Source organism: Artemia franciscana, chromosome 4 (assembly GCF_032884065.1).
Source record: "Artemia franciscana chromosome 4, ASM3288406v1, whole genome shotgun sequence".
NCBI classification, from domain to species: Eukaryota; Metazoa; Arthropoda; class Branchiopoda; order Anostraca; family Artemiidae; genus Artemia; species Artemia franciscana.
The window spans coordinates 5,989,575-6,016,707 of NC_088866.1; the positions used below are offsets into that span (position 1 = coordinate 5,989,575).

The window sequence follows — 27,133 nt, forward strand, 5'->3', positions numbered from 1 at the left end:
CTATCATCGAACGTGACAGAAAAGCTATCCAGGCCAGTCTTATCCCAGAGTTTGAGGACATTTATGCAGCGGCCTATTTGGGAGATTGGAGGCTACTCATCGACACCTTGTATGTCTCTAAAAGCACTGGATAAACTTAGGTCTAAGGTAAAGTATTATCTGACGGAAGGGTTTTGTTCCTGACAGAAATTTGGCAAAGTGTCTAACTTTCGAAGTTGGTCGTTTAGAAACGAATGTCAACTGTTATCTTAGACATGTCACTTTTGTAGGAGGGATGTCAAGACTAGGGAAAACCCTGGTTTACCCTGGTTTCAGGAAATTATTTTATCTCTAGTACCTGTTTTTTGCCATTGGAGACTTCAGTAGCATAAAATAATTTGAATCAATAACATGGAAAATTTGAAGAGCCCAGGACAGTGAAAATCAAATGTTTAAATTGGTTTAGTGGGAAGTGTAATTTCTTTTTTACTTTCCTTATTTCCTTATTTCTTTTTTCCTTTTCTTTATCGGTAAAGGAGACATAACGAGTTGCCTCTCTTTCTCCCTTGTATAAAATTATACATAGTGTTTTTGTTCAGTAATGTCAAGTTCAAGAAACTTGAACATCGTATACATATTAAACTATATGTAGGAAAAATCGGGATTTTAATTTCTAAGGGAAAAGGCCTCCATGTACATAATGGAGTTTTTGATATTGGTGGGTACTAAATTCAGAAAAAAGAGTGTGGGTGCACAAAACATCAAACAGCTTAAGAAGGAATGTGTTTCCTTTGAAGTTGTAGTTGTCTTTGAGAATCAGTGGATTATTAGGGTTGGAATTTTTATGGAAAAGTGTTATCAAACTTAACTTTTTAGTTTAGCTTATTTATTTAATAGCTCAATGTGAAGAAACTGACAAAAAATTGTCAAAAACTAGGGCTGGCATGTATGAATAGAACTAAAATATGCCGTGGGGGTTAAGTTTTTACTTTGATGTCTTTCGTACTTTAAGTGTACGAAACATTAAACTTGCAGCCATTTATTCTATAACAGTAAGGTGAACGGAAAATTGGTGATCTTAAAGTTCAAATAATCTTTGGTGTATACTTTGAAAATAACGATAAATTTAATGTAACTGTAAAATGCCATCGCAGAACAGGATCCGGAACTTTTTTTAGTATTTTATGGCAATGACATCTGGAATTAGTGTAACTATCATACTGTATTTAATATAGTTTTTACACCTTCCACATCTGTACTTAATGCAATTTCTATACCTAAGGGAGGGAGCAAGTGTCTCTTCACCCTCTCCTTCTCCCTCTCCGCAAATCGTCAATGTGGTCTGATTTATATGACATGCATCTTTTTTACAGAAAGTTCTCTTAAATTTGGCGTTTTATACCAACGATGTCAGATTTCTCACAGTAAATTCCCATTTGTTTAATAATTAAGATGGAAACTTCTTAATGTTCCTAATATGCTAAATCCTTGCCATTGATACTGTCCAAGAAAAAAAAAATGACAAGCACCAAAAGTAGCTAGGCTTTGAAAGTGCTTTTCTGAATGCCCTTTTGTAAGCTAATCACGTACTTTAAGCGTTTATTTCCTTTTCTTTTTCCTCTTTTCCCTCCTCTTCTTTTCTTCCCTTCTTCAAGAATAGTAGGAAATGCAATATTTCACTTTTCACCAGATGACCCATGTTTTTGTTAAAGAAAGTTAAATGTGGTGATTATACATAAAAGTTTGCTGCTTAATTACACCAGTTCATAAAGTTGGAGGCATTAAAATGGGCCCGTGGACTCTTCAACATTCCCAGCTCTTTTCACCGAAAGGTAGGCCTGTTGCACCTATTTCAAACTGGATTTACGCCACGATATACAGAGGGTAGGACTAGCCAATCAAAGTGGGTTAGGGGTCCTCCATTGACGTCCCACCCAGCACCGAGGTACGCTTGTTGCGCTTCGTTTCATTCAAAAACACTCAAGAGCTGTTTTACTGACCAAATTGTGGTTTTGTTAAGGCTGGGATAAAATCGTTGCACTTGATGTCATGATTTTATAGATTCGCTATTTTTTTGTAGTGACTTGTCGAAAGATTGTGATTTTTTTGCCTCCTTGAAAGATGGTGATTGTTAAGATTTTTCGTGGTGAAAAATCGTCCCGCTTTATCTCTTGATTCCACAGGCTTAATTTTTAGTAGTGGCTAATCAAAAGATCGTGATCTTCTTGCCACGCCGAAAGGTTGCGATTTTCCCGTAAAGAAATATTTTTCAAGGGGAAAAATCGTGGTTTTCCATATTGCCATTATGCAGAGTAACGTCTTAGGAATTATCGGTTGAAAGTATTGTGAGCGGGGTGTCCCTCTATATCTTTATCCCACACATCTGACCATAAATAAAGGCTTCCAAAGAAATCCTTTGAAAAATTTACGCTAATTCTCACTGAAAGCCATCCAATTAAATTAATTCACTTGATAAATATCATGTGTGATAAAAGCGAGTTTGCAAAACCAGAATTTATTTGCCTTCCCTTGTGATACTACTACTACTACTACTACTACTAATAACTCACTGCAGCACCAAGCCGCCTGAGGCCAACACAGCTACGCACGCTCCTCCTCCAACCTAATCTATTTAAAGCCTCCCTCTTTACACCCTCCCAGGAAGTTCCCATTTCCTTTAAATCCTTATTTATGACATCCTCCCAACCCAGACAAGGACGACCTGCTTTCCGTGTAGCCCCAGACGGTTGGCCAAAAAGGACAATCTTCGGTAATCTGTCATCCTTCATCCGTAGAACGTGGCCTAGCCATCTCAACCTTTCTTTCATTATAGCCCCAGAAAGCGGGATTGAACCACACTTTTCGTACAACCTACTGTTTGAAATACGGTCAGTCAGCCGGGTACCCAGAACAATCCGTAGGCAATTTCTCTGGAAAACATCTAGTAAATTTTCATCTGCTTTTCGGAGTGTCCATGCTTCAGAGCCATATTTGACCACTGTCATCACTGTAGCTTCCAATATTCTAATCTTGGTTTGTAGGCTTATCTTTCTATTCTTCCAAACTTTTTTTAACTGTGAAGCCTCAGAAATTTTGCTGACCTCAAAGAAAAAGAATAAGTACAACTTTTCAATCTGATAAACTTACTTTTTATGCTTAAGGACGCTCAACTTAAATCAAACGAAGAAATTCCACCGTGGCTATTTTTTTAGTAACATCTTTATATTGTTTTTTCGTGAACTTCGATTTTTTGTGATTTTTGTCTGAATTGTGATAAAAAATGTCTTTTAATCTGGTCTACATTTACTTTTTATGTTTAAGAACGCTCAAGTTAAATCACAAAAACAAGAAATCACACCGTGGCTGATTTTTCGGCAACATCTTTATGGTCTTTTTTTCATGAAATTTGAATTTTTGAATTCTCAAAAAAAGAAATTTAACCGCTTTTCATTTTTCCCTTTGTTCATTCTGTTTATTAACTTAGTGTTTTTTTCGTGAACTTCGATTTTTTGTGATCTTTATCTGAATTTGTGATAGAACATGTCTTTCAAAATTTGATGTTTGGAAGGATATCTTGTCTCAGAGCTCCTATTTTAAATCCCGACCGGATCTGGTGACATTGGGGGGATTTAGGAGGGGGAAAACCTAAAATCTTGGAAAACACTTAGAGTGGAGGGATCGGGATGAAACTTGGTGGGCAAAATAAGCACAAGTCCTAGATACATGATTGACATAACTGGAACAGATCCGCTCTCTTTGGGGTAGTTGGGGGGGGGGGGGTTAATTCTGAAAAATTAGAAAAAATGAGGAATTTTTAACTTACGAACGGGTGATCGAATCTCAATTAAATTTGATATTTAGAAGGATACCGTGTCTCAAAGCTCTTATTTTAAATCCCGACCTGATCTGGTGACATTGTGGGGAGTTTGGGGGGCCTAAAATCATGGAAAACGCTTAGAGTGGAGGAATGGGGATGAAACTTGATGGGAAGAATAAGCACAAGTTCTAGATACATGATTGACATAATTGGAACGAATTCGTTCTCTTTGGAGGAGCTGGGAGGGTGTTAATTTGGAAAAATTAGAAAAATTGAGGTATTTTTAACTTAAGAACGGGTGCCCGGATCTTAATGAAATTTGATATTTAGAAGGAATTTATGTCTCAAAGCTCTTATTTCGAATGCCGAACAGATCTTTTGACATTGGGGGGAGTTGGAGGGGGAAATAGGAAATCTTGGAAAACACTTAGAGTGGAGGAATTGGGATGAAGCTTGGTGGATAGAATAAGCCAATGTCGTAGATACGTGATTGATGTAACCGTATTGGATTCGCTCTCTTTGGGGGAGTTGGGGGGAGGGGTTCAGTGCTTTGGCGAGTTTGGTGCTTCTGGACTTGCTAGGACGATGAAAATTGGTGGGCGTGCCAGGGAGCTGCACAAATTGATTTAATAAAGTCGTTTTTCCAGATTCGACCATCTGGGGGGCTAAAGAGAGAGGAAAAATTAGAAAAAATCGAGGTATTTATAACTTACGAGTGGGTGATTGGATCTTAATGAATTTTGATATTTAGAAGGACATCGTGACTCAGAGCTCTTATTTTAAATCTCGACCGGCATTAAGCCTCTGATTTTCCTTTTAAATTAATCTATTTATTCTTAGAATTTGGTTAGAGCTCATATCATATGAGCTCTTGGCTCTTGGCTCTTTTTGCCTCGTCACAAGTGCCATATGAGCTCTTAGCTCTTGTTATGTTTAAGAACTCTCAAGTTAAATCACAAAAAGAAGAAATTACACCGTGGCTGATTTTTTAACAACATCTTTATGGTATTTTTTTCATGAAATTTGAATTTTCGAATTCGCAAAAAACGGAAGAAATTTAACTGCTTTTCAATTTTCCCTTTGTTCATTCTGTTTAGTAACTTAGTTTTTCGTTTTTTAGGTCAAGGCAGAGGATTTAGAATGCGGACAAGATCCGTTATTATGGTTTAATGCATTCAAAGGAAGAATTCTGTATGATTTTCTTACAACCGAAAGGTGGAAAGAATATGTTAAAAAGAAGATGGAGAAAAAGCTGTTAAGGATAAAGGTAATTAATTCTCTTTGATTTTTGAACAGAACTTGTCGAATGGAAAGAAGCTGTGTGAAGACTTAACCCCAAACCACCCTCCCATTCACCACGAAGATGATGCTAATAATATAGTCTGCGGAAGGTAAATTTCGCAAATTTATGATAATACGTGATATACCTACAAAGTTATTACGGTTTTTTAGTAATTTTTTTTTTAAATCTTAGAGTATATGTAACCATTCATTCAATAGAATTGGATAAAAGTGTAAGTATTTTTCAACCTTTTGGATTTGGATTAGTTGACTATATCTTATTGAAACAAACCTTGGCTATTCATTTATTTTTAGGTTAAAATTATAAATACAAATGTTCACTTATACATACATTTAGGCTCAAATACATTTAAATTTAGGAGCAACAGTAGGTTCATGCAGAAAAAAAAAAGAGTGATAAGGAATATCAAGTAGGCGCTGACTTCCGCCCCCTGATCTACATCTCTAAACGTCAAGCGTGCTGCACAGTGTTGCCGCCCTTAGCGATGTCCCAAAATGTTTAGATAATTTCTTAGACTCCATTGCTTTTCCGTTTAAAATTAAAGAAAAAAATTCTCCCATTGGAAAATTCGTCCAAATTTATGATAATACGCAAAATATCTAAAAAGTTTGTACGGTTTTTTAGTAATATTTTTTTTTATCTTAGAGCTTATATTTTCATTCTAAATAAAATAGATAAAAGTGTGCGTATTTGTCAACCTTTTAGATTTGGATTACTTGACTATATCTGATTGAAAAAAACCTTTTCTTTTCATTTATTTTTGGTTAAAATTAGAATACAAATGTGCATTTATACATACATTTAGGCTCAAATACATTTATATTTAGGAGCAACACCAGGTTCATGCAAAAAAAAAAAAAAAAAAAAATACAGTGATAAGGAATATCAAGGAGGCGCTGACTTTCGCCACCTGATCTGCATCTCTAAACGTCACGTGTGCTGCACAGTGTTGCCACGCTGGGTGGGGTTCAAAAATGCTTAGATAACTTCTTAGACCCCACTGCTTTTCCATTTAAGATTTAAGATAGAAAAGCGTGTTCAATTAATCAAGTAGTGAACAAAACGTACTAAAAACAAAACACAACCTAAAACATTAATTAAAATATTTCTGAATTATTTCAGCTCCACATCCGGGAGTCTTTATCGACAGGAAAAAAAAGAAGAGAAAACAGAAATAAATTCAAATCATAAAGAACAGCAACACAACAAGAAAAAGAGAAAAAAGACAAAACAAATAAATAAAACTCACATTCTAAACAATTCCTGAACTGCAAAAACTGTAATTGTCTGCCTAATCACCGACAACTTTATGTAACTAATGCAACAGATATTTCCTCTCTTTAAAGTCAGATTGGCAAATGAAATCTATTAAGAATAAAAACTAGTTTTTAAGTTATAATAACTATCTGTTATACTAGTGACATATGGTTGTTGGTGATTAGGTAGACAATTACACTTTTTGCAGTTCTGGAATTGTTTAGAGTGTGAGTTCAATTTATTTGTTTTGTCTTTTTTCTTGTTATGGTTTTCTCTAACGATTTAATTTTTTTCTCCCCCCTCCCTGATAAAGACTCCCGGAGGTGAAGTTAAATGGAAAATTTTTAGTTAATGTTTTTGTTGTTTTGTTTTTAGTACGTTTTGTTCACTGCTTGGTTAATTAAACACGTTTTTTTCTCTTAAACTTTAAATGCTTGGCACAGTTCTGCCATGTTTCGTACCCGCTCCCTGGTGTACATGATTTTTAGAGAGAGAGTGACCCCTCGGGAAAAGTCCTTGAATTGTATCAGCAAAGTTAAAGTTGCCATATATGCAGACAAGATTTGCCTAGTTGTTTGATAAAAGTTGAGTTTGCCACCTGTTGTAGATGGTTTTGTAGAGAGGGCGACCTTCCTGGCATTGTGCTTGAATTGTATCACTAAAATTTAAGTTGCCAAATATACAGACAAAATTTGCCTAGTTGCTTAGTAAAAGTTAAGTTTGCCACCTGGTGTAGATGATTTTTTTGAGAGGGCGACTTTCCTGGCAATGTCCTTAAATTGTATCAATAAAGCTATAATTACCAATAATGCAGAAAAGTTGCCGAGTTGCTTGGTAAAGTTAAAGTTTGTCAACCGAATAAATTTCTTGACAAAACAAACAAAGTTGATTTTTTTTTTGCTTAAAATGAGACTGAATCAGTTGCCTAATTTGAGGCTGAATCTCCGTGACAATGGTACCTTGTCACCTTGCCTAGACAAAAGATTTGACCATTTCCTTTGCTTGACTAAATTAGAATACGTGTGTAAGGTTGAAGATAAATAACGGTAAATTCGGACAGAAAATGTAATTTTACTACCGTTGAGCCAGTATCTCTGACTGGTAACGGTAAAAAAAATGATACCCTCAGTTTTATACACAATGTTATTGGTCAAAAGTGGATCTTCGTTGGTGGTTTGTTTCAAGCCTCATTATTTTCAAACTGAGTAATTCTTTCTTGAAATCGATTAAACCGACTTAAAAGATAAGAAAAAATATTTCTTGGAAAGCGGGCAAGGAAGTTTCTGGAAACTTTGTGTTATTGAAAGTTTTATATAAAATCTTATGCCAGGAGCTAATTCTCATATTTTATTTTAGGGGCTATTTTATTTTAGACGTTTTAGGTGGAGATTAAAAAAGAATAATTTAAAAAGATTAAAAATAATTAAATAAAAAAAATAAAGAAGTTAACAGAAATTAATTTAAAAAAGGTTAAAATAAATACCGTAATTTTTACAAGTTTTATTTTACTAGCTTTTATTTGTTTAATTTATTTTTATTGAAACTTATTGAAATTTGAAAATTACATATTTTATTTTGAATTATTTGTTTATTTTATCTATTTATTGATAAACATAACTATATAAATAGTTCTATTTGTGAATATAATTATTTATTTATTTCAATTATTCAAAATTCGAAATTTCATTTTGTTTGAAATTTATTTAGTAAAATGAAATATATTTTAAGTAATAAATTTATTATGTGCTATAATTATTATGTTAACTATTTTATGTCAATTATCTCAATAAAATTTGTACTCTCTACACCCGTACTCTCTGCACCCGTCTGGTTTGGGGGTCCAAGTATGACCTCTGTCAGTTGGAGTTGTGATTACGGTAGGTACAAAAATACAAAAATCTGATGCTAGGAGCTTTGGTCGAGTATTATCAATTTGCACGTTTTATTCTATATTTTATTAATGAACTTTTTAGATTATACTTTATAACTTTATAGATATATTATAGATTATACGATATAACTTTATAGATATATTATATTTAATTTTAGATTGGTATTTTAGAGGCAGATTCAAAATGATTACTGATAGTTTTTGCAAATTTTATTTTACCAGCTTTGATTTATTTGAATTGAAATTTAACGAAGTTTACTGAAATTTGAAGTTGATTTATTTCAGTTCGAAATATTTATTTTATCTTTATCTATTTACAAATAGAATAATTCCATATATTTTCGGGGAAATTAGCAGCCTGGGATATTTTGGCCGAAAAAAACGATCTAGATAGGTCAGAAGTTTGATAAAATTTATTAAAAGTTTTAATTTTACGAAAAAGAATTATGAAAGTGACGTCATTTTTATAATCATCATTATTGCAATGACGTTGTTTGACTTGTCACACTAGGTGGAAAAATTGAAGATTTTCATGTATGGAGAAGTTTATATTCAATTGCTTAAAAAGCAATTGACAAAGAATTACGACAATTTAAATACCTTAAAAAAACAAAAAGTTTGGAGCTTACTAGAAATCATTGTTGGAAATTGGACTTGCTGTAATAATCAAATATCTTTGAATAACTCAGTATGAAAAGACATTAAATTGCGTAAAGAGCAAAAAACTAGTAATTGCAAAAATATTTGTATATATATTCTAACAAGGGATTACAACAACTCAGACCTTAAAAAAAGAAAAACCAAAAGTTTGAAGTTCAGTAGATATCGTTGTTAAAAAAACATCATTACCGAATTTCTTTTCTTTTAAGCATAAGCAATGTCCTAAGACATGAAAAAAAGTTGAAAATTTTTTTTAGTTCAGTTAAGAATCGCTAAAGTTATTATATAAACTGTTAAAATATTTACGGTGCCTGAGCAATAATTTTAATGTTTTAATTCAAACTAAAAATGCCTGAAAATTTTAAAATTATTTTGTTTTTGTTAGCCAAAATCCACTCGCGACGTGAGTAAGCTTACAGGTTTGAACGTAACCAGTTATATAATGTCAGTAGGGAGGCCCAAAAAATTGCAATTTGCAATTATTACAAACGATGATTCGATTTTTTGACAAGAAATTACAACAATTCAAAAACCTTAAAAAAGAAAACCAAAAGTTTGAAAAGAGGGCGAATACCCACGCCGCTGCCGGAGATCGAATTTCGGGGTTGTTACTTGCAACCGTTGGGTAGGCAACATAAAATTTAACAGGACCTTACAAGAAACCAAATTGGTACAAGATTGGTTATGTTATTTTTATAATTTAACACGTATGATTTAGAACAAGAGTTGACAGTTGATCGTGGTATTCTTAGGAATTTCTTTTTTTTATTAATTGAAATTAATTAAAAAATGAATAATATTATTACAATTGAAATTCATTAAAAAATGAGTCAATAAATGAATAATAACTTAATTCCTTTAGATTTAAAGTAGAAACTGAGCATTAAAATGAACTAAAATTGTAGTTTTCAACCACATACGATGTTTTCATATATCTATTTAAAATTAATAACGAATAAGACCTTAAATTTATGAGTACTAAATTTATCAACATTTTTTGTTAGAACCGATCAACTAACGAATTGATATCGACGTAAGAAATAACCCATGCACATTTTAGACTGACATAGTTGGTCAGTTTATTTACTTTTTCTTCACCATCCGTTAAAACAAAATTAATTGTCAAGGCGCCATGGCTTAGTTGGTTAAAGCGCCTGCCTAGTAAGCAGGAGATCATGGGTTCGAATCCCATTGGTGCCTTTTTTTTCTGATGGCTGAATCTAGTCTTTTGTCTGACGGTCCTGAAATTTTTGATTGTTGTTTAAAAAAAAATGATAGTGTGCTTTCTGACTCTTGTGCCCAGATAGAATAGATAGAAGGTGTAAAATGTTTTCATTTTGATGTCAAACGCACAACTTAGAATTCATTTTGGACATCATTAGGACATAATTTTGATGTCCTTCGTAGTTTAAACATACAGCATGGTATTGCGAATTTAAAAGCAGCAGAGAGTAAGCCTTTTAGGAATAAGCGCCAAACAAAAATATTGCTCAATTTTTGATTTAACTCGCTATTCAAAATTTGCAAAAATTAGAATAGAAAATTTCAAAAACGATAGAAATTTTATGTTATTCCAGCATATGATTTGCAGTTTTCCTTAATGCATTTGGTTCTCTGTGTTGATACGCCTTCATCTGTTTCTTAAAATAGTTTTAAAATATCATTTTTTTAAAGATAAATTCTATTGTATCTATCCTTATTTTCTCATTTCGTGTTGTTATTGTTTTCGCAACATGCCCTCGCAGCCTTAGCTTTGTTTGTGCTGATCAAATTTTACTAATTAATTAACTAGTTCTTACTAATTGTTAATTTTTAATAATCTATATTACTGCAATGACTACTACTACTTTCTCTTAACTTTTTTTTTAGTTTCCACAGTTCATGAGTGACGTAAAAGTATCGGACATAAACCTTGGAAAAAATATTCCTGTGATTTTGTCTTGCAGTGATCCAATATTTAATAAAGAAACTGGCATTTGGATTGACTTTGATATCGAATATGAAGGTGGATTTCAAATGGCAATTGAAACCAAATTAAACATGCTTAAAGTAAGTTGTTCATTTCAGCTAATTAAAGTAAGGTAAGTTTAACGTAAGTCCTCTCCTCTGATTTCTGAAGAAATATCCAAAAAATGTAATTATCAGAAAGTAAAATGTAAAAATGAACAAAATGTAAAAATTTTGTATAATACAAAAAATGTATTATAAGACAAAAAAATTGTTAGTTTTTAATTTCAAACCGTCAGTGCCACTTACTGTATCTTAGCTTTGGCATTAACACAACAGGAACCACTACGTTGCTCTGTTTATTTTGTCACCCGTAGAATTATTTTCAGGTGTGGGGAGGGGGCTATTAAAATTTTCGATTAACCTATTTGAAAAAAAGTTTTCAGCTAGTATGCACTTTTGGCCATAATAAGTGTTTCGTGAAGCTGCTTTCTGATCTCGTCAGTAATAGAAAGGTACCTGGAGAAGTACTATTACTACTAATAATTCACTGCAACACCAAGCCGGTTAAGGCCAACATAGCTACGCACGCTCCTCCGGCTCAATCTATTCCAAACTTCTCTCATTACATCATCCCAGGAAGTTCCCCCTTTAATCTTTGTTTACGAAATCCTCCCACCCTATTTGGAGATGACCTATTTTTTTTGGACTTAGACGATTGGCCGATTAGGAAAATTTTTGGCAATCTTTTATCCTTCATCTGCAGAACGTGTCCTTGCCGTCAACCTTTATCTCATTATAGCCGTAGAGAAGGAACAGTCTTGAGTCAATTTTCTTTACGATTAGCGGCAAGAAACAGACATATTGACCACAACATTTTGGTGCAATGAACTCTTTTGTAAGTCTTATGAAAGTTGGCCGAGATTGATGTTAGCAACTTTAAAAATCTCGATGGAGAAGATCACGGAAGTTTTTCAATCTCAATGGAGAAGTTTTTTTTTTTAATTCGAGTCAATTCGAGTGACTTATTGTTATTTGGAAAGAATTTAAGTAAAGCATCTCATTTGCACTGCTCATTATGAAGTCCGAAGATATTTTGCGGGGGGTGCGGTGGGGAGGGGGGTAAGCCTCAAGAAAATTGTCCTTTAAGGTAGCCCGTATTTTGATTAAAAAAAAATACACCGTAATACATCAAAAATAACTTCATACAGCTCGAAAAAGGTATAATAAATAGTAAACCAGCTTCAGAGTTGGTAACCTTGCACCTAACTATTGATGTTTGGGATGCCTCTCCCCAAGATATTTAATTCTTTTAAACAGCTCTTGAAAGCTTAAATTTAAGCTATATCTTCATAACTAAAGAAAAGTGACGGTTTGGCTCTATAAAATCGAACAGTTTTCCCCAGAAATACTCCAAAGCCAATCCTAAAAGAACATTTTTGACTAGCATGTCACATTTTTCTTATCTAAATGAACTGATCGGTAATGCATCGAAGCCTTGTTGCTAAATTTACTTTTTTAAGATCAAGATGTAATTTTTGAATTATAGTCTGGCAGCATGGACCTTATTCATTTAAATATTGAACCATAATTTTTGGTCCGTCGCTCATAACTCCCCCGCCATAAAGGGTTCAACACAGGCAGCAGCTTCCACTGTAGTGCCATCTATGGATCTCACTGTACAATTATATGGAAATCCATTTGATTACTACTTTTTGAATAGTCTTGTTCAAGCCCTTCTCCATTTGATGTTCTCTGTAAATCCACAAGGTCTATTCTTTTAAGCTCATCAGTCGCTTTTGATCAATTTCTAAGAGCGTTGCCAATGATGCAACGTCTTATAGCATTTTTTCTCACAATTTGCTGAACTAGAATGGTAATTCTGGTCTTCAAATCAAAAATTTGGGTTTGTACCAAGAGTTTAACCTGGTCACAAATTTTATTTTTTAATTTATATTATTATTATTTATATTATTATTATTTATATTTATTTTTTAATCGTGGAAAGAGAATTCAATTTGAAGCTTTATTTCTCCTACAAAACTTTTAATTTTACCAACTTACGTAGTACTATGTATGAAAGGTTGAAATGACTAAGGCTATGGCTATTAAAGCCAAGACTACTGCCATCCCAATCCATGAAAGTGCCACAACCTTTAGCTAAAAGCCGCTGAATTATTAAGGACTTATTAAAAAAACAACGGGGAAAAAATCGAAGTGTGTCCGCTTTTGGAAGTCATATGCAGAGGTGGCGCGTGCCAAGCGTGGCGGAAGTGTGTCAGGCGTGGCGGAACTGCACAGTACACGGAACGTTCTGAGATGTATATCAGGTGGCAGAAAGTGGTCGTCGCGAGAAAAACTTAAAGAAGCATTTGGTGAGGAATATGCTCCTTCTCGATAATCCATGAGCAATGTCACCAAGCCCGCGATAAGTTGTATATAGTATGTGGTATGTGATATGTGTGCAACCATTAGTGGCAAATTATTTGGTATGATTGATTCGCAAATATGTATTAACTGCGAGACAAGAGGTTAGCAAAATAAGAAAAAATAGTAATTCAGTTTAGTTCACTTTTATTTGTAACCATAAAAAATATCCAACTAAACTGCCAGTACGTGCCCCGAGAAAGGTGCAAAAAGCACTTGCGATTTGGCCAATATATAACTAACTTACTAACTATTAATCACTAAAGAAAAATCTTTCAAATACTTTTTCAACTTACTTTTAGTTAAGTTTAGATAAGTTGTAACTGGTATGTGGTATGTGATATGTGTGCGATCATTAGTGGCAAATTAGTTGGTATGATTGGTTCGCAAATACATATTAACTGCGAGACAAGAGGTCTGCAAAATAAGAAAAAATGTTAATCCAGTTTAGTTCACTTTTACTTGCAACCAAAAAAAAAGAAATCCAACTAAACTGCCGGTACGTGGCACAAGAAAAGTGCGAAAAGCACTTACGATTGGGCCAATATACAACTAACTTACTAACTATTAATCACTAAAGAAAAATCTTTCAAATACTTGTTCAACTTACTTTTAAACAATCCCACATGCTCACAGCATGAATGCTCTTCAGAATAGAGCTCCACACACTAGGCTCTAAAAATCTAATAGGGAAACCGGTCCTGGCTCCACTTCTATGTGGCGACAAAAGCCCTAGCATGACACGTTTCATAATGTTAAGAAGAGCTATTGTCACTTAAATCATCACGAAAAAATCTCTATACTTGGATGATTTCAGCATTGATATTATTGTATCTTGATATTATTATATCTGACTCCATGAAGTTCTGACTTGATATTATTATATCTGGCTGAACGCATCGTTACTCACTGCGTTTTAAAAGCCTATGCGTGTGGGCGAGTTTTATTTTTCAGAGAAAGGGTGGGGATTCTTAGCAGATTTTAAATTTGTAACTCGTGACTTAACGCTTATTTTTCGATCGACTCCATCCGGGTTACTCCACTATGGAGTCACTTTTATCAACTTCTATAGGTTTCATCTGACCTAGTTTATTGGTCAAAAGTAGAACGTAGGTGAGCCCAAGTCTTGAAGAAATTTCATTTGGCCAGGCCATCAAGTATTATCTTAAATGAGATCTTGTGAGATTAAAAAAGCTTAAAAAAAAGGAAGCTTAAAGAAATTTTTTTTAAAGCTTAAAAAAACACATCCTACATCGGAAAATCTCAAGCTTATATACACTCTATCAACCTTAAATAAGTAAGCGTAAAAAACGCTCTAAATGAGTTTTTGTCATAACAGAAATCTTTGTTCGAAAGCTGGCTTAAAAAACGGCCATATTGAATACACATGACCATTTTCTGCTTAAAAAACGCCAGATGTGTTGGCACATATCGGTGGCCTTAAATAAATTTCGTCTATTCAAAAGCTAAAACCGTATTGACATCATGGTCGTAGCGGTAGCTCCAACTTAGTAAATGAGAGAGAGAGAGGACACTTTTATTATACATATCATCAATATACAAAAAAAAACCACATCAGCCACTTTAGAAAGTCAGAGACTTGTTAGTAGTGGCTGATAAACATTAATGAGCACCAATACCAACAACATTAACAAAAAAAAAAAAAAAAAAAAAAAAAAAAAAAAAAAAAAAAAAAAAAAAAAAAAAAAAAAAAAAAAAAAAAAAAAAAAAAAAAAAAAAAAATGAAACCAAAAAATTGGGAACAAGAAAACAACATGAAAACAAAGAATAAGAAAAAAAAAAAAAAAAAAAAAAAAAAAACAACAACAACACTTAAAAAAACAAATCAATAAGCCATCCAATTTAAATTATTTATTTATTTTAATAAAATAACTTATAATGCAAGGCGTTGACGTATTATGTATAATAGCTATTGACTGGTTTTATTATAATGACCATTGCTATTAACATTTTATGACGTTATTTTACTTTTCATCTTTAGCTATATTCACTTGACTTTGGGAATCGTTATGATGGTCTATAAATACGCTTGTATGTGGAATAGGTTTGGGGGTTAGCAGAATGTTTAGAGTAATACCTGAATATAAATTAAGGTTGCTACTGGCAGTCTTAAATCCAGCAATGTCGGAAGCCCAGAAAAGCCTGGCTGGTCCCAAGGACTCAGTTTAGAGGATATATGACCCAAGGATGTACCTAATGCATCAATGTTGTTGATTGAGACAATGCAACATTGCAACAATGTTGTTGATTGGGAGTTGAAAGGTCCCCACCTATATTTTTTGTCTTCCCCCCTCTAGATTTTGGAAAACACTTCTTTGGCGAATATTTTCAAAGTATTTTCGTTGAAAAAATTTGAAAAATGACAAATTTCCTCTCCTAGATTTGAAAAAATACATATCCCCCCCCCCCCTAAATTTTCACGAGTTTACGCCACTGATTAGCATGGAGAAAATGTTACGCATTTTATTTTATTCTTTCTTGTTTTTGTTAAATTTTTCATTTAGTATCATGTATTTAAGCAACATTTTATACATTTTTTAATTGATATATATAAAAAAATATAGTTAAAATTTTACATTATCATTAATGGCTGGTTACAGCTGATCTCAAGGATTCGGAATAAGAGTTGTCAAGGCTTCTCCATAATCTTTGTTTTTTTTATTCTTCTTCTTCTTTACGAATAAAATGCTATCTGTATAACAGTTTTGCATTCTTTTTTATGTATACTTACTTCTTTAGCTATATTCACCTGACTTTGGGAATCGTTATGATGGTCTATAAATACGCTTGTATATGGAATAGCTTTGGGGGTAAGCAGAATGTTTAGAGTAATAACTGAATATAAATTAAGGTTGCTATTGGCAGTCTTAAATCCGGAACTGTCGGAAGCCCATAAAAGCCTGGCTGGTCCCAAGAATTCAGTTTAGAGGATATATGACCCAAGGATGTACCTAATGCATCAATGTTGTTGATTGGGAGTTGAAAAGTCCCCACCTATATTTTTTGTCTTCCCCCCTCTAGATTTTGGAAAACACTTCTTTGGGGGATATTTTCAAAGTATTTTCGTTGAAAAAATTTTGAAAAATGACAAATTTCCTCTCCTAGATTTAAAAAAATACATATCCCCCCCCCCTAAATTTTCACGAATTTACGCCACTGATTAGCATGGAGAGAATGTTACGCATTTTTAATTTATTCTTTCTTGTTTTCGTTAAATATGTCATTTAGTATCATGTATTTATGCAGCGTTTTATACATTTTCTAATTGTTATAAAAAAAAGTTAACATTTTACATTATACCTAATGGCTTTCACTCTCACTAGACTAAAATATAGGTTACAGCTGATCTCAAGGATTCGGAATAAGAGTTGTCAAGGCTTCTTCATAATTTTTTTTTTTTTTTTGTTCTTCTTCTTCTTTACGAATAAAATGCTTTCTGTGTAACAGTTTTGCACTCTTTTTTATGTATGAATTGATACGTTACATAATATTGTTGTTTCAGATAGCTGAAAATGAATGCGAAATGCTAGAATTGAAAAAGCGGCAATCAAAGGAAATGAAATGAATAAATGTTAAGAAATGAATGTCTCGTTTTTACAGGCAGCTGAAAAAGAATGTGAAATGTCAGAAATGAATAAGCGTCCAGAGTCATTTTCTGATTCTGGATCAGATGATGAAGAGTTTTGTGACTTGGAGGGAGACACTCAACGTATTCTTGAGGCGGCTGGTGAGGACACGAGAACTTCCAAAATTGGTTCTGTATTTGATAAGATTACCCAGTCGCGGTATTTTCAACAGGTAAATAAACTTGCTTAGTTCAGCAGTGGCGTCAGTTTAGGGGGGGATGGGGGTGTTGATGTGTCTTTTGATTTTTTTTTTTTTTTAGAGGATATTTTCATTGAAAAATGTTGTTTTTTTTTAATTGAAAAAATTAAAAAACGACGAGTCTGCCCTTTTCTAGATTTTGAAAAGTATATCCCCCACCCTAAATTTTCATGAATTTATACATGTATCTGTATATACCATATGTGGGTCAGACTAAGAGCTTTTTCAAAAACCTTCGTGTGGCGGGATTGGTTTAGGCTAATGAACTGCAGGAGTGTCAATCCCTGAAAGATATAAAATAAGTACAGAGGACTATTTTTCGGCATACTGCAAGGGTCATCAAGAGCCAGGACTAAGTCCTAGGATTAATTTCATCGTGCATTACTGTTCTCCCTCCATCACGTCCAGATTTGTTATAATATGGTACCAGCGTAGATGATTTGACAGGTCTTGGTACTGGCTCTGTGCATTGTCAGCGAAGTACTTCATGGACCATTTCCCCAGTTCTCTTTTGGAATTAGATTTTCGAGTTAAATAATATATAATAAGATTTCTGCTCCGAATCTCTTTTGATTTTCCTTTTTTCTAATCAGTGTATAAAAAGAGGAATGAAAAATTCTAAAATAGATAATGTTTCCTTTACAAATTAAATAAATATAAAAACTTGTTTTGTAAACTTTATCCCACAAAAGGTTGACAGATGTAATACGTAAGACTATAAATTAACGAACTTTTCAACTACAATTTATGAAAAATACTACTTTTACTTCCGGTAACTTTACGTCAGTGGAAAAAGCCTCTCATTAATTGAAAGTGATTTTATTCGATCATTTTTAACCAATCAATGGCCGTTTCACAATCCTTCTGATTTGAATTTGGCACTTCTGGTACAGTTTCTAGTATTCCCAACGAATGTACATGGGCACTGGCAGAGGCGCCATTTGGGTGAAATCTTGGGGTGGGCATGAACTCCATCTGACCCCCCCCCCCCCCGATCCACTTCGTGTCACGTAAGAAAAAAAGCGGGTTTTGGCAGCACATCGATCGAATATTCTAAGTAAAAACGCATTTCCAGCACCCGTGTGTTGCTTGGAAATGTACTGTAACCGAATGTGGAACTCAGCCACACTGACCTCTAAGATTTATTATAACAACGAAGATTACAATCAGCGAGGTTAAGTGATTTAAACTGAAAGTGGAAAATTCAACCAGACTACAGGCTGGCCTTCCTCAGCGAGAAACTTTCTTATTTAAGTAAACAATACGTCGGTGAAAGTAATCTTCATTGTTATGCTGAGGGTTGTAACCAAAATCTCGGTTTTCCTTCAGCAGAAATCTTTCAGATCGAATATATTTACAAAAAGGAAAAACATAACAAGAGAAAAAAAATATTGCAACACTCAAGGTAACAAGGGGAACCGCCGAGGTTTCATCTTTGCAATATCGTTAACAAGCTGGTCGTAGTCCAAATTTTTATTAAATCCTTCTCTGCAAATATCAAAAGGAGGTGACTGAGACGATCATCTCCTGTTGTGGACCGAAGGTAGTCTTTCACTATTTCTAGGCTAGGAAACAAACGCTCATTGCTTGCTGTTGTCACAGGAAATGCGGCAGCAATACGAAGTACTTTAATTACTTCTGAGTAAGCCACTGGTAAGCAGGGTAATGCCTGAAGATGGTCGATAATGTCTAAGAAGTTGTCCAGCTTTTTCTCTTCACCGAGCAAAAAACGCTTGGCAATACCAGCTTGAGATACGAGAAGATTATCGTCGATATCCAGCTCGTCGTAAAGAGCAGAGAAACGCTTGAGTATCTTTGTCCATAAACTTGGTCGAGCTTGGATCCAAGGCTTCGAGTGTGCTCAGCACTGGCAAGCTATCTGTCAAATTCGGCTTGTAGATGGTCGAAAGTCACGAAGTACGCTCGCTTCATTTCATCCGCCAAAGTTGTAGTCCGATTGCAAGATTCGATGATGTTCTTTCCTAGCGTTGAAGCTGTCACAAATTGTTTCAGAAGCTTAGCGATCTTTTGAGTTATTCGAGGTCGTCCTTTCTGACCAACAGAGGAGAGTCTAGTCACGGCTTCATTCACAGCAGGTACTTCAATTTCGAGCTCTGTCGCAAGCTCTTTAGCCTTCTCGAAAAGTGATACGAATGAAGCATCTGAACGCAGGTCAGTGAGTTCGCTTCTTGTGGCCTGAATCATGGTGCGCGATCGGGAAATAACCAATTCGACGGCATGGAGCTGCTGAGACAGCGAGTTCGTCACTCACATAGTTGTTTCTATGTAGTGCGATTGGAAAATAAAAAGGAACGATTCCATCTTCTTCTGGAGCCCAGCTGCCTCTGCCCGTGCTTCGCCGTCGGCTCCCTTGCTTACAGCAGACAGTACAGCTAAAATGCATTCATATCAGAGTCTAATCTTCGATATAGATCGATACCAGTGAGACCATAATGTGGTAGCACTTCTTTCCAGCTCCCGAACTGGCAGTTTGGCAGCTTTCTGGGCCTCAATAAATAGCTGGTGCCGAGTGTTGCTGTTGAAAATGAATGTGTATAGAGTCTAGACAAATGAGAGAAAAGTACCAACAGTGCCGACAGATTCAACGTAGCTCGCAATGACCAGATTTAGCTTATGTGCATGGCAATGAATGTAGATTGCCTTTGGCGATTTCAACCTCAAAGGAGCTTGAACACCGAAGAATGGTCCGCTCATTACGCTTGCTCCGTCGTAGCACTTGTGCGACACAGTAGTTCCAATCGAGTCCAATTCTTGTCACTGTGTCATGAATGAAATTTGCTAGACTTTCAGCATCCAGGCTGTTCATGTGATAGCATCCGATCGGTCTTTCTTTTACTTTTCCTTCGTCGAAGCACCTAAGAAGAATGGCGAGCTGCTCTTTCTTCGAGTTGTCCTTCGTTTCGTCGACCAGAACAGCAAAGTATTTGGCACTTTTTGATTCTTGCACTATCGTGCGCTGAAGCCTGGAACCAATCACCGAAACAAGATCGTTCTGGTATTCATGGGATGTTTAGTGACCGTACCGTCTCTGCAGCTTGTAGAAGAGCATAGGAGAGTATTCTGCGAGAAGATTGAACGTCTCGACGAAATTTCCCTTGTTTGCCGAGGATTCTGTTTCGCCGTGCCCCCTAAAGGCAGTGCCGAGTTGCCCCAATAGAGCTGTTACTTTTAATTAGGCTTTTACGGGCTCTTTGTTCTCCTTGATTTCCTTGTTTCTGTCTTTCATTAAAACAGACGCGATTGGTTGCATCTCTATGGTTTTTATGGCTTTAAACTTCGTCCATGAAACTGCACTGTCTTTGTGGTGGTCACTTCTAGTATGCTGTTCGAGAAAATTAGTGATGTCTTTCCATCTTGTCACGCCGACGTCTATGGAACGTTTAGACTCGTACCTCTGACCCTTTAAGAGAAGACGTGCCGCCAAAGTGTCTGCAGCAGAAGCAGTAAACAGAATCATCCTGGACGGAGTACTCCAGCCACGGGTGCTTTTCTTAATATGAAGCATTGAATGACAGTTTTGGCTTGCCGTCTGCTGTCACTTGCGCAGGGTATTGTACTAGTTTTGGTTGGGATGGTTGATTGAAAGAGGACGAAGAAATGTCCGTAGGGCCACTGAACTGTCGATGCTCTTCATCTTGAGGCGTATCTCGCCAAAACTGAGGCTCCGACAGACCTCCGACAGGCGTAGTGGCTCCTCGGGGTGTCTTGTTTCCTGTTTGCTTGATCTGAGGGACCGTCACTTCATTCGAAGAAGACGAAATGTCGGCGATGGTTTGTTCATATGCTGAATTGTACACCTGAAAGAAAGTCTGCACATTAGTTTGACTTCTAACCAGTGTAACGCCCCTACTAGTTTAGCCTTCCCTTTTTCAAATCCATTTTCGTGGATTTGTTGTAGCTTTAGTCACGTCCTAATCACGTTATAGGCTTATTTGTGTTCTTGCAGCGGCATTCTAGTATAGCTCGAAGGTTGCTTCTCGACGCTGATTGCTTGATATTCATAATTCAGAAACTGAAAATGTTGCGGAAGCAACTCTTTTCGGATATGTCTATGTGGTGTATTGATAATCTGACCCGCTAAACAAATTCAGAATGTTGGCCCAAGTGGCAAAACGTGTGTCGTGACTACAGCAAGTTGAACCCGGCTCTAATCTAGACTAGAGCAGATACTATCATTAGTCAGGACAATTATCACTACTCAGATAATTCCTTGTTCAAGTCAGAGAAAATCTCTCGTTACTAGTTTAGACCACAAGCCAGCCAACTTAGGCAAATTTGAATCCCAATTTATTGATTTCTGTAACTAATTGCCATCAAACTAGAGCCTCTAGTCTAAAAAATATATATTTGACGTAGTTCTATAATTCTTCATAGGGTGTACTACTCAATGCGGTTTTCTTTGCCACTTATTAGTACAGGATATTCCAATTCGACTCTTTGAACTAAATGGAAGAAGGCAGGAGTTTGCGAACTATGTTGCTCATAAATGACAAAAAAAAAAAAACACGGAAAATCCTTTTCCATGCAAATTCAGTTCTTTCACTCCGCGAAACTGTTAGTGGCACAGAAAACTGAAACCCAAAAGAACAGAAACACAAATTTACACTTACTTGCTGAACTAGCTCACATGATGACGGTTTCTGTTAATCCATTTACTCACAGAAGACTGATTTTCTGCCTCTTTCTACTTCTTCAAGGCTGCCAATTTTCGCTTTTGAGCTCCTGACAAACTCATGATAACAAACAAATAATATGTTGAATCGACAAGATCACAAACAATTCTGTCACTCAAATTCCAATCCTTGCCCGACCCAGTTTGCACTAGGATACTGACTTTATACTAACTAATGCGAATGTATATTAATACCTTAAGGCTTAATGGTTAATAGCAAAGAGCGTAGTTACCCTAAGGGTCGTCACGTAATTACACTCTTTGGTTATTAGATTAATGGTTAGTAGACGTGCAGTAATTTTAAACCAATTGGACAGAATGGATCATGTTGGACATAGTGGATTATTATGGCCGGCAAAGGCCCCTTTGTGGTGAAAGCTTGGGCCCCCTGAAAAATCTGGAATGGACATTTGCCCACCCCTGCCCCCCCCTAAATGGCGCCCCTGGGCACTGGTCCAAAATAGTGATACTTACGGTTTTCATTTGTTTCGATTATGTTTTGGTTTTTAGTTCATTAGCATTCTATCAAAGAGGTTTCTTAGTGAGTAATATTTATGATCACTTTATTATAATAATAAGGATAAACATATGATAATGAAAACAAAGGATTTTGAAGAGTAAAAACATAAAGCGCTTATTTTTTTTACAGCAAGAAATGGAGTATTTTTTTTTATTAATAATTTTTAAAATGATTGATTTTTGTTCAATATATTTTATTTAAATTGATAATTTTGAATAATTCCTGAATTAGCTATAAATAACAATTTTTTTTCGCAAACCAGTTTTTTAAAGCGTTTTTCATTTTTGGTCGCTATGTTCCATAGTAACCAAAAAACATAACCATGATTATGATGACTTTATTAATTTTTACATTAATCTATAGTGAAAGCATCCGTTTTAGCGTAAAATGTTACACTTAATGTATATTTTGGTTTTTAGTTCATCAGCATTCTATCAAAAAGGTTTTTGAGTGATAACATTTATGATCAGTTTATTAAAACGAGTATCAAAAGTTATCATTAGACTGCGTGTCTAAACCTTGTGTCTTTATTTATGCTCCCCCCCCCCCCCTTTTCGCTCAAAACCTACTGATTTTTCTCTCCTGTCAGCTCTTCATTCTCTTTACTCTTAATTTTCAATGCGTTTGGATTTATAGCATCCTATTGCTTTGAATGGGTATTAAATAGAGAATAAGACATATCATCTACTTTTATTTCAGGCTTCTGAGCATAAATATGTCAGAAAAGCGTTAGAGGGCATGTCTGGTTTGCGTCTAATGCTGCAAGTGGAAGTTCTAAGCTTGAAAGGAAAGATGGTGATAAATATACCTCCACCACCGGCTGATAGAATATGGTAAAGTTTTCTTTTTTTCAAACGTAAGGTTTTTTGAGTGAGCTTGGTTTTCTAAGGGTGTGTGAAGTGGAGGTCATGGATAAAATTGGTGAAGATTTGGAAGATCCAGCCATACGCCATAATAGTAAAGTATTGTACTGGCGTCTTAAAAAAATGAGAGGGAATAGACGACTGGCACTTGTCCCAGTTAAAGATAGGAACGGAACGTGGCCACTATTAATGATAAAGAGATAGTTAAAGATAGATGGTTTTCTAAGCTTGAAAGGAAAGATGGTGATACCTCCACCACCGGCTGATAGAATATGGTGAAGCTTTCTTTTTTTTTCAGACACAAGGTTTTTGAGTGAGTAATATTTATGATTAATTTATTAAAACGAGTATGCAAAATTATCATTGGACTGCGTGTCTAAAACATCAGGACGTCCGAAGTTTCAATTTTTTTTTTTATACAATTGACCCTTTCATATGTTAAATTTTTTTTATATAATCTGCCTGTTTTTGCTTTTAATTAAACTTGTGCTTTTGCACCCCCCCCCCCCCTCCCCCCTGTGTTTTTTCGTGTTTTCGAATATATTTCGAAAGAAAATAACCTTACAAAATCCCAAAAGTTCAGATCAGTTCACACATATGAATGTAGGTATATCTCTAATTATTCTGTGAGACGGGTGTGTGTGGTATTTATGCAATAAAATTTCAAAATTAATAACACGCCTTCTTAATTTCAGCATTAGAAATTATTTTTTAATACTTGGGTGTACTTTTATGCTGTAAAAACAATTATCCCTGTTTCTTTCATACCGTAGAATACAAACATTTATTGAATAGGGACGAAGATTTAAAAGAGTATAGTGTAAAAAGAGATAGTAAATAATGTATAGTGTGATAGCGTAATACAGCGTAATACGTATATGTAATAGTGTAATATAGCGTTAATAGTGTAAAAAGAGATAGTATTTCTCCCTTTTAAGCCTTGATAGAAGAAAAGAACTTGAGACTTTTCCATCTTTTACAAACACAAACAATCAAAAGGTGGAAAAATATCAGAATATACAAGGGTAATAGATAAAGCTGATGACTTTTTGCGAATTCAGGCAACATGTATAAATATTTCTTAGACTTGAGCAAAACATGGGTTATTACTTTTGGCTCTATTTTTTTTTTTTTTTTTTTTTTTTTAATAATTCCCGATTTCTGTTGTTTTTTTATGCTTGAAAGTACAGCTTGAAAAACTGCGTTTTGACGTTTCGCACAATTCGTCGTATACAAAGTTTGCGCTTACGGATTGTGATTTAATCCATATTTCACACATAACTTCATATATATTGATCATTGATCAATATATATATGATCAATATATATATATGATCATTGTTGACCGCAAACATTTATGTTTAGATCATTCTTTCTCAACACCCAGTTTTAATTTACAACAGATATGGGCCTATTCATGAGTTAGAAACTTCGCGAGTCGCTGGCTATTATCAGCAAATATCCTCAAAACCTAATTTTATGTATTTTCTTCTTTTATAACTATTTAATTAACACCAGCCTTATACGGGAGAGCCTTTGCGACCTTGTTCCCAAAGAATCTCAAAGTGTTTACAATTACCTAAGTCTAACCATATATTTATACCATTTTACATTTTTCAAATGCTGCCCCCACCCAACCATACAAGTCTTACTTCCATGCTTGGCTGCAGCCTAGACTTTCCAAGGTTGAAATACCTGTTACTGGATTTTTTTTATGAATAGAAAAACAATCTTTTAACACTGATCCACTATGTATTTACATGTTTTTTAAATACATTTGGAACCCTGAAAGTATGGACTTTTTTTTAGTAAGAGGCTATCTTTGTAGCACTGTGCTAGGAATATTAAGTCTTATCTTCATAGGTGGATCAAAGGTCCTATCGTTATAAACTACATCAAATATCTAGTGAAGCATTTGCTTACTTCTTGTGATGCTAAGAAACTATTCATACCAGAGAAGCATGATGCTCATCTTCACCCAAATGTGATTAACTATGCCTAAAAGCTTGGTTTTTTACTGCTGACAATGCCATCCCATGCCAGTCATTGTATGCAACCATTGAATATTTCTGTCTCTGACTAAGCCAACTGTCAGTACAACCAATCCATGGATATGTCAGGGATCGGCCGGAGTCACTTTTTTCACTTGTTGTCACTTTTTTGAGGACGTGTCACTTTTTCACTGAACTTGTCACTAAAGACACTTTTTGTTCATGTCTCAAGATTTTTTTTCAACAATTTAGTGAGCTAACAGGATGTTCAAAATTAAAGTTCCTAGAAAAGGTAAGTTCATTCCTGATAAATAATCCTCCCATATTTGCTTCTAGTACTCCGTTCACTGAGCCTCCACCATAAGCAGCATCAAATTTCCGTTTCGTTTACTCTGTTCTGGCCCTTCCAACGTCTCAGCTACTGTTGATTTCAATAGTTATTACCAACAAATCATCCATACTCTGAAAGTTGCTGAATTGAAAGCGGTTCCTACAAGACGTGCCAAAATTGGGACAGAGAAACAGGTGTGGTCTGAAACCATTGAAATCCAGTCGGTAAAACAACATTAAAAAACGTGGCTGAACATTTGAATTGCTTGCGTTAGACCGCTACGTGGGACTGTTTTCGAGATGAAATGGAGCGCAAAACGCAAATGCAAAGCTGAAATAAAGAGGTGCCAAATTATTGGGTAACAGTTCACTGGAAATAAGAAATCGTGGATAAGTCTAATCAGACCAGACCGTTATCCATCTAGTACTTCTCTGACACTGCATGATCGGTACTCTTACTTTACTTCCATGTATGGAGATGAGAATCTTACTATAACCTATCAGTATGAAACGGAAGTTTCCAGCTGGCTTGCACGTTTCTCAGGACAGCATTTTGTCGTTCCCATTTCCCTTGAGAAGATTATGTTAGCTGTCAGAAAAGATTGGAGAATGGCATCTATGATATTTCCAGAGTTTTTGCAGCTGAGTTTACTTGTTTGCTGTAAATGGGATAAGGCCATTGTATTGCTTTGAGATTATTTTCACATTGATTTATACCCTCTAATGATAGATTTATAGTTAAATTTATTTGAGAGATTTTCTCTAGTCCCTAGAATAGGTCTTTCCCTCTGGTTATTTTTATTAGCACCATCTTTTCTTTCAAGTAGACTGGCTCGTCATCTATATTGCCAAAGTCATATAACGCCATCTTTGTTCCATTTATTAAGGTGCTGATTTTTTCTCTGAACAAGCAGATGAGGGGAAGGAACCCGCCGGAAGTGCCGTACTGTACCCGCCGGTATTCAGTTACCCGTAAATTGCGGGGAATAGATGAGGGGGTCCTTACGTTTCCCTTGTTCCTGGGTGATTTCAGTAACATGAGTATTCATTCAGCCCTCGGCGCGCGCACTTGAAATAGACATTTTTGGATTATTATTAACCTGCCCTAGAGGTAGCGTCTTTTGCTTGCTAGCGAACTCATAGCGGAATAGTCAAACAGCAGTATACACGAGCTTTCTGAGAAATGACTGGTGATCCATGTCCCAGATGTAAGAAAAACGTTACGAGAGCTCAAGGCGGAACTCAATGCCGTACCTGCACGAAGCGGTTCCATTTCTCCTGTGCATCTGTCATCTACGGCAAAGAAGCTACTGAAAAATTACTGGGGAAGTGGCAATGTCTTCGATGCAAAGAAGTAACTTACACACCAAAAGCTGCGACAGTCGGAACTCCAAACAGCCAAAGACAGCACAGTTAAGGCTCCATTGCTGTATCTACTGCTTCAACGCAGTCTTCAGACAACAATGAACCCTCGATCATTGGTGAAAGTCCTTTGGTTCATGAAACCCCTACCATACAATCGCGTAGCGAACCTTGCAGTTATTGTCACACCCAGACTGAAGCCAGCACATCATTTTGCTGTTTCTTCTCTAGTGAGCGGGAGCATGCC

At 35.3% G+C, this 27,133-nt stretch overlaps 1 protein-coding gene and 1 non-coding gene across 2 annotated transcripts in view; both read left to right on the top strand.

Moving 5' to 3' along the window:
* The window catches only part of LOC136025910 (testis-expressed protein 2-like), a 62,482-nt gene that overhangs the window by 26,687 nt on the left and 8,662 nt on the right, over positions 1–27,133 (top strand). The window contains exons 5-8 of the mRNA XM_065701974.1: positions 4,917–5,063; positions 10,777–10,956; positions 16,903–17,100; positions 23,040–23,173. Of these exons, the coding sequence (XP_065558046.1) occupies positions 4,917–5,063; positions 10,777–10,956; positions 16,903–17,100; positions 23,040–23,173 (659 nt within the window). The remainder of the gene's footprint in view (positions 1–4,916; positions 5,064–10,776; positions 10,957–16,902; positions 17,101–23,039; positions 23,174–27,133) is intronic.
* Positions 10,034–10,107, top strand: Trnat-agu (transfer RNA threonine (anticodon AGU)). Its single transcript has one exon. It is a non-coding gene; the product is annotated as a tRNA-Thr (tRNA).